Source organism: Hypanus sabinus, chromosome 15 (genome assembly GCF_030144855.1).
Source record: "Hypanus sabinus isolate sHypSab1 chromosome 15, sHypSab1.hap1, whole genome shotgun sequence".
Taxonomy (NCBI): Eukaryota; Metazoa; Chordata; class Chondrichthyes; order Myliobatiformes; family Dasyatidae; genus Hypanus; species Hypanus sabinus.
Window position 1 is genome coordinate 68353634 of NC_082720.1, and position 18898 is coordinate 68372531.

An 18898-nucleotide genomic window follows, 5' to 3' on the forward strand; every position below is an offset into this window, starting at 1 on the left:
GCTGGACTTGAAAAGTGTTGTTCATTCATGATCCCCGTGCAATCTGACAAAGCTTAAGCAGTTTTATAAAAATGGGGAAAAATTACAGTGTCCAGATGTGCAAAGCTGATAGAGACCTATTCACACAAATTCGAGCCTGTAATTGCTGCTAAAGATGCACCTACTAAATACTGACTTGAGGGGGGAGAGTAATTATGCAATTAATTATTTTGTGTTTTATATTTGTAATTAATTAAGATCACTTTGCAGAGATCTGTTTTCACTTTGACACGTCTTTTTCTGTTGATCAGTGTCAAAAAAGCCAATTAAAACCACTGTGAATCGCTGTTGTAAAACAACAAAACATGAAAACTTCCTAGGGTGAATACTTTTTATAGTCACTTTTTATATATATCTTTATTACACCAGGCAAGATCATTTGATTCCAAGGAAGTGGTTTACTGGTTATTCCAAAATGCCACTCTGGTACTTCCTACTCCCTCTCCTCTCCCTTCACCATCTCCTATGATTCCCTCTCCCTGCCCCTTTGCACTCTGAGTCTATAATCGAGACCCATGTCAGAATCATGTTTATCATCACTCACGTCATGAAATTTGTTCTTTTGTTGCAGCAGCAATGCAGTATAATACATAGAATTAATACAGTATGTGCAAAAGTATATATAAACTACATGTGCCTAAGATAATGCACAGTATGTACATAGAATGGAAACATTTAGAGGGATATGGGTCAAACCTGGGAAATGGAACTAGCTCAGGTAGCTAATTTAAACCGAAGTACCCATTTTGGTACTGTACAACTCCATGATCCCACTTTGTTTTCAATAGGTACATTTAATGTCAGAGAAACATATGCGATAAACATCCTGAAATTATTTTTCTTCATAAAGGCTTGTTAAAAATGCTTGGAAAAAGCAAAAATGACAATCAAGACAAACGTGTTTTAAAATAAATATTTAAATGGAGTATCCAGTTTAAAAAAAGCTGTACTTGTGAATGCAATATAACTACTCCTTAAATAAACAAAGTTACGCCTGAGCTTTTGTATGGAACTCTGCATAAACAAAATCCAACAGCAAAGTATGTTTCAGCAAAGCACCCACATCTGCATTCCTGACTCCCCAGAAAGTATTACACAAAATCTTCATTATTTGTGAAGTAGATGGACATGGATTTCTCACAGATAACTAAGAATGCAGAGATTTAAAAGATTTCATCCTTTGAACCCAATACAACATCAGAACTTAGATTTTACCCATGTTTTAAAAAAATTTACAAACATTACTAAACATATTAAGATGTTTAAGTATGTGAAAGGAAATTACTTCCACTCAAGCATTTATAATTTTTGAACTCACGTGGTTTGAGCTGTGGAAATGAAGACAGCTATGTATCAGATCAGCATGAACTGAAAACTATTTTAACAGATGGACAGAAACCCAATCACCATATTTATACAGACAATGAATGGATACTCTGTACCTCAAGAGATTCTGCAAATCCAGAGTAACACACACTAATGCTAGAGGAACTCAGCAGGTTAGGCAGCATCCACGGAGAGGAAAAAACAGTCAACATTTCAGACTCAGACCTTCTGTCAGGATGCTCAGTATTTAAGTTTTAAGATACATTTGCTGGGGGGAAAAGATAATGAGATGGTGCTTGGAGTCAGCATTATGTGTATGCAGATCTGTGGATAGTAACTCAGTGGGGATATTATGAACTGGGTATATTTTGATGAGCTGGCCATAAAACTTTACTAAATATATTTATACAGGAGATAATTATTTATGGCAGTTAGCATGATACTATTACAACTTGGGGCATTTGGAGTTCAATTCTGGCACTGTCTGTAATGGAGATTACACATTCACAATATGAGTGTGTGGGTTTCCTTCAGTTTCCTCCCACAGTCCAAAGACCTCCCAGTTAATAGATTAATAGATCATTGTACACTGTCCTGTGATTAGGCTCGGGCTAAACAGGTGGGTTGCTGAGCAGTGTGGCTCATTAAGCCAGAATGGCCTGCTCCTCACTGCATCTCTATTAAGTAAATAAAATCTCAGGGCTCTGATGAAAGAGGCAATTTACACATGGGAGGATGTAAATAGGATATCTGAAAATAATACAGAGCAACACACACAACACTGGCAGAACTCAGCAGCATCCATGAAAATGAATAAACAGTTGACGTTTTGAGCCGAAACTTGAATTATAGTAAGATTAGATATGCTGACACACACGAAATGCTGGAGAAACTCAGCAGGCCTGGCAGCATCGATGGAAACATGTGCAGTCGACATTTCTGGTTGAAACCCTTCATCAGGACAGATATGCTGTGTTGTTTCATGGAGTGAAACGGAGACTTAAAGATGTCTGAAATTATGAGGTTCATAAAGTATTTTAACAAAGATGAAGCTCTTGCTCTAAGAACTGGAATTCAATTGTAAACAAGGTGGGATAACAGAAACCTGATTGGATGAGGTCCAACCAATCAATCAGGATGGAGTACAAATGACACTGGACTAGACATGTCCAGGCATCATGATGAAGATGGCAGAGTTTGTTATCAAACCGTCAATTATATTCGATACTTGTACTCGGCTGGAAGCCTGAGAAGAGTTTACTCATCATATAAGCTGGGAAAGCACTAGATCCTTTTTCATAGAGCAAGTTGAACAGATAAGCCAAAAACTACAAAGCAAAGATTTGAAGTAATAGGATTACAGAAAGTATAAAAAAATCCTTTTCTCAGCAAGATGGTGCCAGAGATCTGGAACTCAATATGCCTTTAAAGCGATGGTAGAATTAGAAACTTGCATAATTTTTACAGTGTTTGGATGCATGTATTAAGTTCCATGACCCACAGGACAATGGACAAGATGCTGAAAGACAGAATTAGGTGGGGAGATCTAACTCAAGTGGCATTGATATGACAGGTGAGGTGACTTCCCTCGGTGATAATTCTATCATAGCACTGCAGGCCACCACTGTTTGAATTATCAGTGAAAAGTCAGCTCACTCTCAGACTGGTAGAAAGCATTTCCTTGTGCACCCTAAACTAGCAAACAGGTGCAAGGTGCAAAGAGGTACTGAGGAATAGCAGGATGCATAGCAAGGCTCATTATTCAAAGCAGAATATAGGCACTATATGGTGTGCTCCAGTAAGAATTTTGGTGCCTTGCTGCAAACCAGTAGATTTTAGCTCATGGTATGGCAGACTCATAGGAACATAGAAATCCCACAGCACCACACAGGCCCTTCAGCCCTCAAAGTTGTGCCGAACATGTCCTTACCGTAGAAATTGCTAAGCTTACCCATAGCCCTCTGTTTTTCTAAGTTCCATGTACCTATCCAAAAGCCTCTTTAAAGACCCTATTGTATCCGCCTTCACCACAGTTGCCGGCAGCCCATTCCACGCACTCACCACTCTCTGAGTAAAAAAACTTAGCCCTGACATCTCCTCTTTACCTACTCCCCAGCACCTTAAACCTGTGTTCTCTTGTGGCAACTATTTCAGCCCTGGGAAAAAGCCTCTGACTATCCACACGATCAATGCTTCTCTTCATCTTAAACACCTCTCTCAGGTCACCTCTCATCCTCAGTCACTCCAAGGAGAAAAGGCCAAGTTCACTCAACCTGTTTTCATAAGGTATGCTCCCCAATCCAGGCAACATCCTCATCAAATTAAATCATGCTTGTTTCCTCACTTTTCTAGTTCTGATAAAAGGTCATTGATCTGATACATTAATTCTGTTTCTCTCTCCTCCAAAACTGTCTGAGCTGCTGAGTTCTGCCAATTTCTGCTTTTATTTTAGAGTCCCAGCTTGTGTTTCTGCATGCTTTCCCAATTCCTATACTTGGATCAAAACAGCTCCAAAAGAATTACAATGATAAAACTGTCATTTTTTTTTTATCCAAACCTAGCAGGAATGAAAATACAGGTCACAAGGTCCATTGTGAACTTCATTCTGCTCCAGAAGAAAATTGCAATAGATCACTTCCTGCTTGTTTAATTTTGCTCACTATTATTAAATACATTAGTTACAAACACAAATATGGGAATGAGGTGTCACTCAAGGAACATTATTTGGTGGGCTAATCTCAATTTTATTTGTCTGGTTCAATTAAAAATATCGTTAACCTTATTCGTAAATTATTTTTAGTAATGTCCACATTATGCAGAATGCCAACACTCTCCTGATCTCATCTTTGTTTTACAACAAACACAAATACCATTCTTCTTTCCTCTCTTTAAATGCCTTAGGTAATATCTTAATTCTTCTATGATATGCAAACACATAGCAAAACTTAACACAAATGTCTTACCAGCACAAGAAAAAGAATGCAAGCAGTACTCTGTCTCTTATGATCCTCTGGATGTATCTACCTAGTTATGTAGCACAAAATTCTACGTAACTGGGTAATTACATCACATAATCAATCTTTATGTGCAAAAATAATGCAATCTCAGCCAACTTTATATAAAATCTCTAATTGTTCACAGACACTGTTTTGCCTGAACCTCATCTTTTGTAACATCAACATTGTATAATACAGCACATGTACAAGTTCTTCAGACCACCAATTTGTGCTGATCATGACCTAATCTGAACTAATCACTGCACATCGACATTATCCCTCTATTCCCTGCCTGTTTATGCACGTGTCTAACTGCTTCTTAAATGTTTCTATCCCATCTGCTTCTCTATCACCTTCTGTGGCAGCATGTTTCAGGCACCTACCATAATATTAAAAAAAAACTTGCCTTGCATTTCTTCTAGTATCTGATATTTCCATTCTGGGGAAAAGGACCATATACAAGGTCGCCCCCTCAGCCTCTGATGCTCCAGTGAAAACCCAAGTTTGTGCATCCTCTGTTTTTTCCTCCAATCCAGGCAACATCCTGGTAAATCGCTTCTGCACCCTTTTCTAAAGCTTCCACATCCTTCTTGCAGTGTGGTGACCAGAAATGAACACAGTTTTGAAGGTGTTCAAGGTGTGGCCTAATAAAAAGTTTTATACAGGTGTAACATGACTTCCTACGAAGGCTAGTATGTCATTTGCCTTCTTTGTTGCTGTTGTTATTGCTCTTAAGTCGAGCATGATGTTCTCCTAAGGGTTATCTATCAATGGGTGTAGAGGCTGATCTGGGACCCACATATTCTGATGCAGTGTAGATACGAGTAAGTGGCGGGCAGCTATGCTTAATGGCTGGTTCTTTCGGCTGTTCATTCCCTCCTTTCGCAGCTCCCAATTGTTCTTTCCAGCACATCCAAGGTTACTTTCATGTAGCATAGCTCTGTTTTTAAACAGATTTCCTCCAGATGCATCTATTAGATGTAATGTTGAATTTCTTCAGGCTTTTTTTGATGTCATCTTTGATGCATTTCCTCTGCCCTTCAGGGGGCTCACTGACCTTCTTTACAGCCCTATCAACTTGTGCTGCTACTGTTATGGTCAACCCAGTTTTGGATCCATTTTAACAACTCACCATAAATTTAATTTAACATAACCTACTGGACCTGTTTACCTTCAGGGACCTTTTCAAATGCTTTACTTTATCAAATATTGCTAAGTATTTAATTACCACATTGCGAAATGTTAGCAATAAAAACCATAACTCATAATATTGAATAATACGTATATAATAATCACTCAATTATTTTTTAATGAAAACTTGTTAGCAAAGCACTGATCAAAATTAAGATCGAGAAAAGGAAAAATTAAAGAACTGAATAGCTGTTTCAAAGAGCTAGCAAGGAACAATGGTTGAAATTACTTCCTTTTGAGTCAAAAATTCAGAGGCAGTAAATTCCTTGACAGGCTACAATTATGAACAATCAACCCGCATAACAAAAAAAGTAGTCAAGGTCATTAACAAACAATGTTTCTGTTTTATCACTAGAATTAACGTTGGATCTGTGTTCTTATTTGCAATTTACTTGCTTTTTTAAATGATGGAAATTCACAGTTTAGTGTCAATTTTATTGATACCCTCAGTGATTTGTTAACCAGAACAAAAGGGAAGTTTTAAGTGCAGCTAAGAAACTGAGGCAGAAGGAAGCCGAATCTGCTCTGTTGAATTGAAAAAAGGGGCAAGTACATTACTATGGAATATTTAGTTCAGATAGAGAAAATCAAAGTAATTGCTGGTCACTCATAGGAACTTACTATCTGCAAAATCAACTACTAAACAATTTTTGAAATGGGTGCTCCAGAACCAATCCATGTGAGAGGAAGATGTGCTGAGAAATAAGTGGAGGCATGATTATAGGATTAAATTCACACAAAACCCCATTTCCAATCATTCATTTGAGGCATCACTATGTTCTACTGATTTACTTAATTATTTATTATTATTATTTTATTTTATTCTTCTATATTATGTATTGTATTGAACTGCTGCTGCTAAGGCAATATATTTTACAACACATGCCAGTGACAATAAAACTGATTCTGATTCTCAAGACCAAAATTTATATTAACAAGTATCTTTGCAGTGCAGTACTTTCACTTCCACATAAAACAGAAATAAAAAAATAATATATATGCAACACACACTTCTGTTTGAATTAGTCTTGCCTAAATCTGCCCAAATCAACTTCATTACCAATATAAATTATCAAACCAGTGAAAACTAACAGAATGAATCTTAGTGGAATTTTGTAGTATCACATGCCACTAATATTCATTTTGACTGCTGTTATCTTAAAAAAAGGTTCCTCAGGGTTGTCATAGCCTGGGAAGGTACTGGGGATAAGCTCCCACTACCTATTAAATGCTCCCAATGACGTGCGTCTAAAATAGCCTCCGACAACCAAGTCCAGCTCCTAGCCTTCATGCGTGGCTTAACTACTAAGCCTGGTGGAACCATTTCTATTGACTGGAGAAGAGGCAAAGGTGGGTTACTGGCGATTTAAAACCAGTCACTTCAGGCAAACAGGGCTCATGGGCTCATCAGCTCATCTAGAAGGAAAACTGATCTCAAATCTCCGCTGCCTTACGGCTATACCCACTCATGGGGAAGGCTTCAGAAGTAAATCCTGAGGAAAATTCCAGACCTGCAGGTCCTAGGGCAGTGTTATATTGAGTTCAACATTGACTGTACCAAACTATATTTATAGTATACAAACTATATCGTATAGTACCAAACTATATTGATCTCTGCTGTCCCTTTGGATTCATTAGCTGCACGGAGAGGGGGAGCCTGCTGCACGGGCAAAAGCTTGCTCTCCATATCATACTGTACTGGCTTGCACATCATGCAGACAGATAGTTCACAACGTAGTCGATTTTGATGAACAGAAGGCCTCAATCTTAAAAAAATGCATCTATTCATATTTCTTGTTTAAACCAAGATATCCTAGCTTCAAGAATCCTCATGTGGCCATCAGTTATAATCAATTTAAGTCCTATGGAGACCACACAACTCTTTAACAGTCAAACCTTGAAATTTTACAGCAAAGAAACAGTATTCAGCCTATCAAATCCACCCTAGCTGAGAAAAAAGATTTCAAACTATCCAACTTCCCAGTTCCTCATCCACTGCCTTGGGGATCACTACACATCAGAAAAGAAATAGGTGGGGGTTTCCACTAAAACCAAGTATCAGTCAAAATCTTTTCCTCAACCTTCAAGAATGCTAAGCTATGAATAGAATAGTGAATCAATGTCTTTAATTAAGAATTCTATTAAAAAGTGATGAAATTACTCCTAAGGACCCCTTTAAACCCACTAGTTATTACCATTCACCCCAAGACACATTTTTAAATTTAAATATTGACTTAATCTCTCCGTAACTTCCATTATTCCATAGTTAATAACTGCTGTCCAGTCAATGAAGGAATATGTTAGTACTGTTTCTACGAAGAACAATGAAAAATTACACTCCCAATTTCACAATATTATTCTCAAACAACATAAAACTGGCAGGATGTTAATATATTCTTACATTGGAATCTTAAAAAAATGTTACCAGCACATTCCCAGTAAGTTAATAGTATTAGTCTAGGACCAGTTTTGCTTTTGCGTAAACTGAACATAATAATTTAATTATATACAGTGGTGCTAGAAAGTTTGTGAACCCTTTAGAACTTTCTCTATTTCTGCATAAATATGACTTAAAATGTGATCAGATTTTCACACAAGCCCTAAAACCAGATAAAGAGAACCCAATTAAATAACACAAAAAACATTATACTTGTTCATTTATTGAGAAAAATGATCCAATATTGCATGTATTTGTTGGAAAAAGTATGCAAACATTTCCTAGAAAGCATGACCCCAGAAGTTCACATACTTTTTTGAACCTAGACTGTGATTGCTTAAATGGTATACTCGGTAACAACGAGAAGTAGTAGAATTGTTTGTGTGTTACTAGTTTGGGCAGTTTGTGTTTGTCTATTATGGTGACTTAAAGATGAGACCACATTTTATGAGTAATTAATACAGAAAACCAGGTAACCGCAAAGAGTTCACAGATCTTTTCATGCAATTGTACATTACAAATCACTGTTGAAATAAGGACCCATGCCTCCAGAAAAATGTTGGCTGCTCGTGTGATGCCATGTGTGAAACTGACTTAGGGAAAAAATGGGAAACCTATACATTCTGGGGTACAGCTTAACTCATTCTTTTCTCTCCCAAAATGATAGTTTTCACCTATTCAAATCTTTGCTTAACTGAACAGCATAAATTAATTCAAATTACTAGCTTATGAAGAAAAGTAGAAAAAACTTTCTACTAAAGATGGCAATGAAATGCAAAGAACTGAACATCAAAGACACTGCAGTTGCTGGAAGCCTAAAACAAAAACCAAATATTGGAGGGTAGGCAAATCTTCAGGTTAGGCAGTACTTGAGGAAAAGATTATAGCCAACATTTCTAGTGTGCAACCTTTGTTAGAACAGAAAGTAATGGAAAAACTCATGTCAGATCAGGATGCTGCCTCTGAGTTTTTCCATTATTTTCAGTTTCAAATACTCAAATACACAGGAAGTTTTTTTTCCTGTTTGTCACCTTTCATTCCATTATTAAAAAACCCCACTTTAACCAGCACATCATATTTTAATCATTCCTCATAATTCTTCTGTGAACAATGCTCAAACTCAAAACTTCCAAGTATTTCCCTCCCAAATTCCTCAGCTGGTTGTAAACAAATAATGTCATGTTAACTGTTTACTGCATTACTGATTTAACAATGAACTTGTTATTGTTCCACAATATTACACGACAGCAACATCACCGGCAGTTGAGAAACAAAGCACTCAAGCTCATTACGGACACTCAATCTACTCATTCTCAGGCTCAAATTTTCTGTATACCTTTTGCTCACTGTGATTAAGGATGATTTTGGTGACATGTTTCCTTTAAGATGTTGCACACTCAAGAGTCACTTTCATATATATGTACTTTGATAATAAAATGTACTTTGAACTTTTACACCTGTATTCAAGACTGACTTTCCCCTTGGAGGGAACACAAAATTCTAAGTTTAAGTGTATCGTTGAATAAACAATCATCAAGTCAGCTTAGTATCTTCGATTATCAGTCATAAATCCTTTGGAATATTAAAAGTAACATTTTTGAAGTATTTGTCACCACAGGCCAACGTTCTCTGTCTTTTTTGTTGTGTTCCAGCTATCATTTCTAAAAATACATTGTTTCAATTGTCAAATCTCTATAAGCATCAATAAGAAATTTCAGAACATTTGTCTGCTCCAGATGTTTTTTTAAATATTATTTTTATTTTAGAGATATAGCATGGACCAGGCCCTGCCGACCCAACAACCCCCCTATTTAACACTAGCCTAATCACAGGACAACTTACAATGACCAATGAACCTAATGAGTACATCTTTGGACTATAGGAAATAACCGGAGCACTTGGAGGAAATCCATAAGGTCAAGGGAAGAACATACAAACACCTTACAGACAGCGTCGTTCTTAACTTCCACCAACCCATACACCAGGTAGCCCATCAATTTTCTTCCTAAATTTCTATTTCATTTGTAATGATTCCCCTCTGCCATCCGATTCCTGAATGGACTTTGAAGCTTTGGACACTACCTCACTTTTTTTTTTAAATACACAGTATTTGTTTTTGCACATTTTTTAACAATCTATTCAATATATGTAACTGATTTACTTGTATATTTATTATGTTTTATTTTATGTATTTTTTCTCTCTCTCTCTGCTAGATTATGTGTTGTTGCATTGAACCGCTGCTGCTAAGTTAACTACTTTCACCTCACATGCCAGTGATAACAAACCTGATTCTGATTCTGATTAGTTAAAACAGAAGAATACACCAACCAAGTGTTCATTTCATTTTATTCCATGTTGTGTTATGATCTGCAACTTAGAAGTACCATCAACAGAAGGCTTGTTCAAAAATTAAATATGTTTTTCTACTCCACCTCATTCCCTATATAATTGATGGAGCATAACATTTGGTGAGTTTTGTAATGATATGCTGCTGTATTCTCATTTATAATTTCAATTTGAATCTTTTAGTAAAAATTTCCCACAACACTTCACGAATTATGCCAAGTAAAATCTGCTATGGAGCCCTTTAAGTACACGTTATGACAGTAAATGAAACAACTAGTCAAACAAGCTTTAAAAGAGAAGATAGAGAAAGGTTTATGAAGGAGATTCAAGAGATTAGGGGCCTGGCAACTGAATGATACAGCAATAAAAGTAGGCTTGTGGGAATATGTGCAAGAATTGAGAATTGGAAGTGTGCCGTTTCTATCTCCTCAGCTCAGAAATATTGATCTTCTTTCATTCCAAACATAACACATATCTAGACCAATTCAAGACTTGCATTTCAAATTCAACTTGAAAGAGGTTTTGCTAAAGGAATCTTAACTCGTTAAATGCAAATCTCTGTATGTAATAACTAGGGCTTCAAGCCAGCAAATAATCTTTTTCCAACAGGTTACTGAAGACAGGTAGCAGCCACAGCAAACATTTTCTAAGAAAATAAAACATTAGCAATTACTTAAGGAGATAAAGGAAGTTCTGATAGAAAAAAACAAGATATGGAATCCATCCACATTTAGCACTCTGTAGTCAGTTCACAAATGATGAAACAGCTGATAAAGCAGTCCCATTTAATTCATCATCCTTATTTAAAAAAAAACTCTGAAAAATAATCTTCCTCGTGTGCATTTATGAAAAATTACATTTTAAAACAATTGTTTTGAGCTATGAGTTTTGGCAAATCACTGCCACCAGAAACTAGGTTTTGGTTTGATTATACTTTTATTAAATAACATTAGGTATCACACACAGATCATACTAATACTTCAAAAACAGTGGCAAGAAAATATTTTATTTCAGGATTCTCTGGTACATATAATCTACATACATACATGCATGCATCACAGTATCAGCTTTATCTGATAGGAAATGTTTTGAGTGGGAGGGAGGGGAATTAAACCACACTTGTACTTAATGCAGTCCACAATTTCCCTATTCACCTTTCTCTGCAGTATTCAGAGAATGTGATGGAGTAATGCCACAACACATAGACCTGCAATAAAGTGCTGAGCTTCTTAATTAGTTGTTTTGTTCATTGTATACTTAATCGCCAGTTTTCCTCATATATTGACCTCCTTCTTGTTGGTTTCCCTGGAGCTAGAATTATATGTAAAATTTACCTAAATAAAATTCTGCAGATGGGACAGGAAAAATCCTTTTCTAATATCCAAAAACAACAAAATAACCTAATATGCTAGTTTTATTCTTTTTTAAATTACTCTAGTTTCTCAGTTGGAATTCCATTCTTCATGATGGACTACTCAAAAATGTTCATCGTTTACTAACTAACGTGCTTGTCCTTTGAGCTTTAATTAATTCTTGTCTTTTAAAAAGGTATTACCTAGCTCCAATTTGAATGGAACTATTATTCAAATGAATCAAAAGAATGCCATAGGTTTCCTGCAATGGATTATATCTGCTTTCCCTGACCCTGAAATTATGCTGTGAAATTCAGGTATAAAGATCCTGGAATAGTATTAAGATTCTTGGAATCTTTCTTCCTTTCTCAAGTCAACAGAAAGTTAACTAAGTGCATCACACCTTCAAAGTAATGGACACACAAATTACATTAAGAGACCAATATTTACTTAAAACCATTGAAAACCCTAGATCAAAATTTTGTACCTTTATTACTAAAATTTATTTGTCCATGAGTAATATGAATAACTCGCTACACTACAACTTCAATCCTACATGTATAGAATATATTTCTATTTTTGATCATTAATTTAAAAAAACCAGTTCCATCAAAAAGATAAACTTGTTTTCCTTTTGCAATATATTCCATACTGTAGTTCAAATGGCTCAACCAAATTAATAACTTGATTCAATCAACTATTTGTATTTTAATAATCAAACCACAGAAATTAAAATAACTTTTAAACCTGGTTCTTTATCTCCAATTTCTCTTTGCCCTATAAATCAAATTTTTCCATGATTAATTCTGAATAAGGTACAATGATGCTGATTTATATTTTGTTAAATGCAGATGCCTGTAATCTTTTAAAAAGTGAAAAGATGAACTCATGCCAAATAAAAAAGGGGCACTTACTCAAGATCATTGAACAGTGTTCATGATTTGAGTTGGGGAATCAGAAACCATGAAATCATTTCACCATTATGTGGGGGGAAAAAAAGTATCTAACAACAAATATCATTTCGTCTAAGGCCTAGCAGAGACATCTTGACAGATTCTTCATGAAAGCAACTAAGATTTGCTGATCAATTCTAGGTCAACAAGTGGCAAACAAAATCTGTACGTTTTAACAGACATTTCTATATCGATTCAATAAATACCATACATTCAATATGAGGAAACATGCATTCAAAACTACTACACAGCTCTGACTGATGAGTCTGAAATGTTAACCCCGTTTCTCACTCTGTAGATGCTACCTTGCCTGCTGAGTATTTCCACTACTTTCTGGTGGAAATTTTCTTTACTTCAGATATTTTGTATTTTCAGGGCTTTTGACAGCTTGGAGATGGTATATCAAATGAATCACAGTACAATTTTTAATTACAATTTGTTTCATAACTTTAGTTAAAGAATATGATTAGGACCAACCTCTTCACCAAATTCTGTTGGAAGTGATGGTTACCAAAGTATTAAATTTTCTGTTTAGTTGGCAAGGTGTACTACTGGCAATATTTGAATTTTCCATCTTTGTAGTGGTTCTTCTTTTTATCTGAATGGATGCTTCGAACAAATCTAAGTGTTGGGAATTTTACTACAGCATTTTAATCTCCTTAATATTTTTAAATGAACCATACACACATGGCCTACAGCAAATAAAGGGATGGTGGTAAACAATTAGCAGAGTGCAAATTAACAGAAAAGTCCAGGTGACACCTTTACATTTAATTGATTTTCAAAGAATAATCTGAACCTTTGCAATACTGACCCAATATTTCAGAATCAAATTGTTTTCTGTCTCTTTCCTGTAATAATTAGAATTTAAAACCTCCATAATGTCCTAGTGTTAATGCAGGAGATGAATTCTCTTGCTCCCTAGTTCACTAATTAATTTGTTTCCTACAAAGCACACTGAGATACAAGGCAATGGAACACAGCTTAGTTTATAAATCTGTAATAATGAAAAGTTGATGTCAAAAAAACTTAAACAGAAAAAAATTCAGTGTAAATGTTAATTGACTGCGTTGGCCTAGAACAGATCTAAACTATATTTTCTCAAAGTAATGGCCCTTCTTGAGTGACATAGCCAGGCATCAAGGACCAAATATCTAATTCCTGCTACAGTATCTTAAGTTCCAATTTAGTTAGAAATGGACACTCATATTCAAATCTTCATCTGTAAATGTTTTGTGTTATCTCATGGAGAGCAAACGAGGTGCTTAAATTAACTGTAGGAGTTGAAGGTGAGGTACAATAAAGCAGAGCAGATCCATACTCCCATACTCTATCTTGCTGAAGTTGCAGGGATGTGGGGCTAGGTCTTGAGAGCACATAAATAAACCTGATGCTCAAAGGATCTGTTGACAGTCCCACAAGGTATAAATAATTGGTGGCAAATGAAATGCTATGGCAAACGTAATTCACTATGAATCAGCACCTTCAAGGAAGGAGAATATATATATAATTCATTCATTCATATTATTGCCTGATGTTTACTGATAATGCTAGCCCTATCAAATTTAACTTGTGTGCAAGCATCAGTTTTTGTAGCTTATGTGCAACAGCAACAAATATAGTTTCTGACTGTAATCAGTACACACTGACACCTATTCAAGCAACATAAGAATTTACATCAGAAAGCACAGTGCAAAACTTAAAGACCTCTCTCACCCCAAGACCAAAATAAATCATAATTCAATGCATATATTAATGCAGAAAACATTATATATTACATGTACAACCTAAGGATGCATTATTTTTGGCAATCTCCTCCTCAGTCAAATTGTGTCCTGATCAGTGATTTGATCAGTATGAACTGATAAGAATGGAGATGTGTGTGGGGGAGGGGGGAGCGCAGGGTGGTGGTGGTAACAGACACTACTGTATTATTCCAAGAAGAGAGAAATTCTACGGCCAGTGCAGTACCTCTTCTTTTGTTTCCTCCTCCTCCGGTTCTGTTGATACTGAAGGTGCTTTAGGCTTGTACCATGAGATCTGAAGGTTTCGACCTTTGAACTTTGTACCCTGATTTGCAGCCTGTGCAGAATTTAAAAAAAAACAATTTTAAGTAAAACAATTTGAATTAAAATGCATTAATACACTACAAATGATTAAATCCATTAAATTATCTCAAACACTTACCTTTTCCAGAGGTCAACGTCCCATTTGTACAACAGTCTTCCCTCGCATGAAGCTGAGGGACCAGATGCGAAGTGCATCCAGCCCCTCTCTTCAGTACAGTGATCCGACATTGGTGTGAATGGGGAATCCAGTGCTGCCGCTATGTGCGGCACTTGATCTCCAGCTTGTCTCAGACTTTTGCGTGCATGCTCATAGGTACAAGATTTACAGAATATAACGGCTCCCTACAGAACTGCTAACTGCTTGTAAGCAGCACAGCAGGATTCACAACCTAATGCCTCTTATATTCAGAGGTAATTAAACTATTAAAAGTGATGGAAAAATTAAAAATGAAATCACCCAAAACACATAATTAAAAAACATTAATCTGAAATAACTATTAAGAAAGGACACCGCCTTTGCATTCTTCTCGCAACCCAAAACTGCTTCCAAAATCAATAGGGTCATAGATCTAGCTTCACACAGGATTTGAGAGCTGATTCCTCAGCATTAATACCATGAAAGAAAATGAACATGGAGCTCTGCTACTGGATTCTGCATGAAACCCAGCACAGGAGTGGACAAAAAGATTCAGCACTTCAAACTTGCCAGGAAGTTTGGATTCTGTGTTTAGCTAATTTTCTGCAGAAGCTCTGAATTACTTTGCTTGAAACCATTCCCATTTACCAGTAAGTTCAACACACATTTGAGAAATAAATTCTTTCAATCTAATGCTCTGCAACATTCTTGATACCTTTACACCACTTACATTGAACATTCATGCAAACATAATTTGCTCATTATATAAGGTGGTCAGCTTAACAATTATAAAGCGCAAACTTCTCCTTCACTCTCCGAATGACACTACGTACTGGTCATCCTTGGTTTAACAAAGTGGTTAAACATGTCTATGTAAGTGCTTTAACCTGGTAGCACTATAATATCATAAAGAAACAGTTGCACCAAATTTCATTCATGGGATATTAATTTTTATCTTTTGCTCCCCCTCCTTTTAAATTATATTCATGGAAAACATTTCATTATATTGCATACTTCTGAGTCTACAAGTGGGGTTGTTACTTCTTTCAAGTTTTCCAGCATTTTCCTGGATTAAAATCAGATTGCATTTTCCTAATAACTGATGTCAGACTATTTGAAAATCAAAACTTCAAGTGCAAACAAAAATGGGAAATGCTGGAAACATTAGGAAAGGTCAGGCAGTATATGTGGAAGGAAAAACAATTCTGATTTCTTGTCCACTAGCCTTCATCAGAATGGAAAAATCTCCAATTCTCTTTTCCAGTTTTGACAAAAGGGTTGTGGACTAGAAACATTAACTATTTCTCCTTCAACAAATGTCATCTACCCTGCTGAGTAATTGAGCTACAGTTCATAATTCTCCCATCTATTCTCTTGAATATTAACAACACTCCTAGGTTTCTTCTATCTCTACAGTTACTGCTTGATTTCATTATCAACCCTTACAGAATTTCCTCTACCTTTGCCTTGAAATGAACTACCTTTAATTCACTACTCTCTTATTTGCATACAAAGAGAGCACTTACAATCTTATTTTTCTTGCCAGTTTTTCATATGGTTATCTCCCTAATTTTGCTGGTTTTCTTTTAATCTAACATCATTAACTGCTTTCATTAGCTAAGGAAATACCTTCCTAGATTGTTTTTGTTATTTCTCAAAGCCAAATGCATCTATGATTTTATTTCTATTTTTAGTAATTTCTCAAGGCTAAATGCTTTCTGTAATCTTCTTCAATTTCTGATTCTGCCACATGCAATATCCTGTTTTTGTAGGTGAGTAACTGCAGGGAGAAATTTATCCTAGTGTTTTTAGCAGGTAAATAAAAAATTCCAACAACCCAAGAGAATATTTCCACCTCCAAAATAAACACTTTCAGATCCATGCTTTTCTGAATATTAAACCACCTTAGATGACAATAGAAAGCATTTTGTCAATATACTGTATTTACATTAATTTGTAAACCAGGTTCACAAATAGCCATGTAGCTGTAGCAGCAATTTTTCAGGAATTTTTGCTGGTATCTTGGACTCTGAGTTACTGATATTACACAAAGCTAATCATATAACTTAAACAGGAAATACTCTCACTGCAACCCCTAATTTCCCTTTAAGTAATGTACTGTAGCGGTGTGCTACACGCAGCACTAAAATTACGACACGGAGTCGGTAACTGCAGTCGAAGAAAAAAACTTTATTCGAAAACTTCAGCCTCACTTTTAAGCCTCCCTCAACCGGCCCCCCATGGTGCAGAGGCTCCAAAGCTCTGTGCTCGCAAACCCCCGTAGGCTATCTAATTGTGAGTCGGTTCGGATGCGCCAGGAAATGGGTCGCCACAGTACCTTTGAATCATCTTAATGAACTAGCAATTTAACTATTTTCTAAAGGACTAGACAGACTTAACCCTCAAGATTGCAGGTATGGCACCTCTAGTCAGACGCAGGTACATTACCATGGCCGTATGAGGAGGAGGAGGGTAGGACTCAAAGTCAGGATAAAATGCTGAAGCATTAAACTTCCTCTATCTAGCATCTTGTTAGCAAATGTACAGTCACTGGAGAATAAGGCTGAGGACTTAAAGGTGAGATTTATATAGTATTGATAGCATTTGATAATATCATCCCCTCAAAACTAATCAATACGCTTCAAGATCTAGGCCTCAATACCTACTTGTGCAATTGTGGAACTCAATTTCCTCAATTGCAGAGCCCAGTCAGATCAGATTGGCAACAACAACTCCTACACAATCTCCATCACCACCTCAGGTGCACCACTAGGCTGTGGGCTTAGCCCCCTGTTTTACCACTTTATACTTATGACTGTGAGGCTAGGTATACCTATAATGCTAAATTGTAGTTTGCTGACAACACCATTGTCATTGGCTGAATTAAAGGTGTTGGCAAATCAGCATATAGAAAGGAGATTTAAAATCTGGCTGACTGGAACCACAACAACAATCTCACACTCAATGTCAGCAAGACTAAGGAATTGATTATTGACTTCAGGGGGAGGAAACTGGAAGTACATGAGCCAGTTCTCCTCAGAGGTCAGCAACTTTAAATTCCTCAGCATTATTTCAGAGAATTTGTCCTAGTTTCAGCACATAATAGCATTATGAAAAAAGCACAGAAGCACCTCTACTTCCATAAAAGTTTGCAAAGATTTGGTATGACATCTTAAATTTTAACGAACATTTATAGATGTGTGGTGGAGAGAATATTGACTGGTTGCATCATGGCCTGGTATGGAAACACAAATGCGCTTGGACAGAAAAACCTACAAAAAGTTAGGTAGATATACAGAAGTAGTCCTGCTTCTGTTTCTTATGTTTAATGCCAGATCTACTCTCTTTACACCCAGCTTGACTGTGTGGCTAAGCATCGAATACCATTTATAAATTTGCAAAGGACACAACTATTGTTGGCAGTATTTCAGATGGTGCGAAGAAGCTTACAGGAGTGGAGAAAGATCAGCTGGTCAGTCCTCATAGAGGGATCAGCAGTTTCAAGTTCCTGGGTGTCAACATCTCTGAAGATCTATCTTGGGCTGTAGTTGTAAAATACACCTTCTAGAGCTACTTGGACACATCTTCAGTGATGAATCTGGGGTCGTAGGATGTTTCGGGTCTTTAATCATCAGACACCCTCGCCCGGGCGACCCAGCCAGGGGTGATCAGCCCCCGACTTATGTCCAAGTGGTACACTACTCCACAGATCCCCCCCTCTGGATCCACAGCCACCGCGAGGCCTATTCAGCAGCCTCCAGAATGTTCTTGGTGGCTCTTCTGCACTGCAGTTCTTTAACTCCAAGGAGTTTAAGAGTCCGCTGTAATGAATGGCCAACAAAGCCCCAGCAGTCAACTTCGACTGGCTCACAGCAAGCTTTCCAGCCATTGCTCCAGCATTCTGCAATAAGATCTGCTACTATATTTCATTAGGAGTTTGAGGAGACTTGGTATGTCAGCAAAGACTCTAGCAAATTTCTACAGGTGTGCCACAGGGTGCATTCTAATTGGTTGCATTACCATCTGGTTTGGAGAAGCTGCTGCACAGGATC

At 36.7% G+C, this 18898-nt stretch overlaps 1 protein-coding gene across 2 annotated transcripts in view; it reads right to left on the minus strand.

Moving 5' to 3' along the window:
* rbm27 (RNA binding motif protein 27) overlaps positions 1 to 18898 on the minus strand; it is a 139869-nt gene that overhangs the window by 7976 nt on the left and 112995 nt on the right. The window contains exon 20 of one of the 2 annotated variants that reach the window (XM_059990487.1): positions 14613 to 14723. The exons of the other annotated variant lie outside the window; for it this stretch is intronic. Coding sequence (XP_059846470.1) covers positions 14613 to 14723 — 111 coding nt within the window. The remainder of the gene's footprint in view (positions 1 to 14612; positions 14724 to 18898) is intronic. 2 annotated transcript variants of the gene reach the window in all.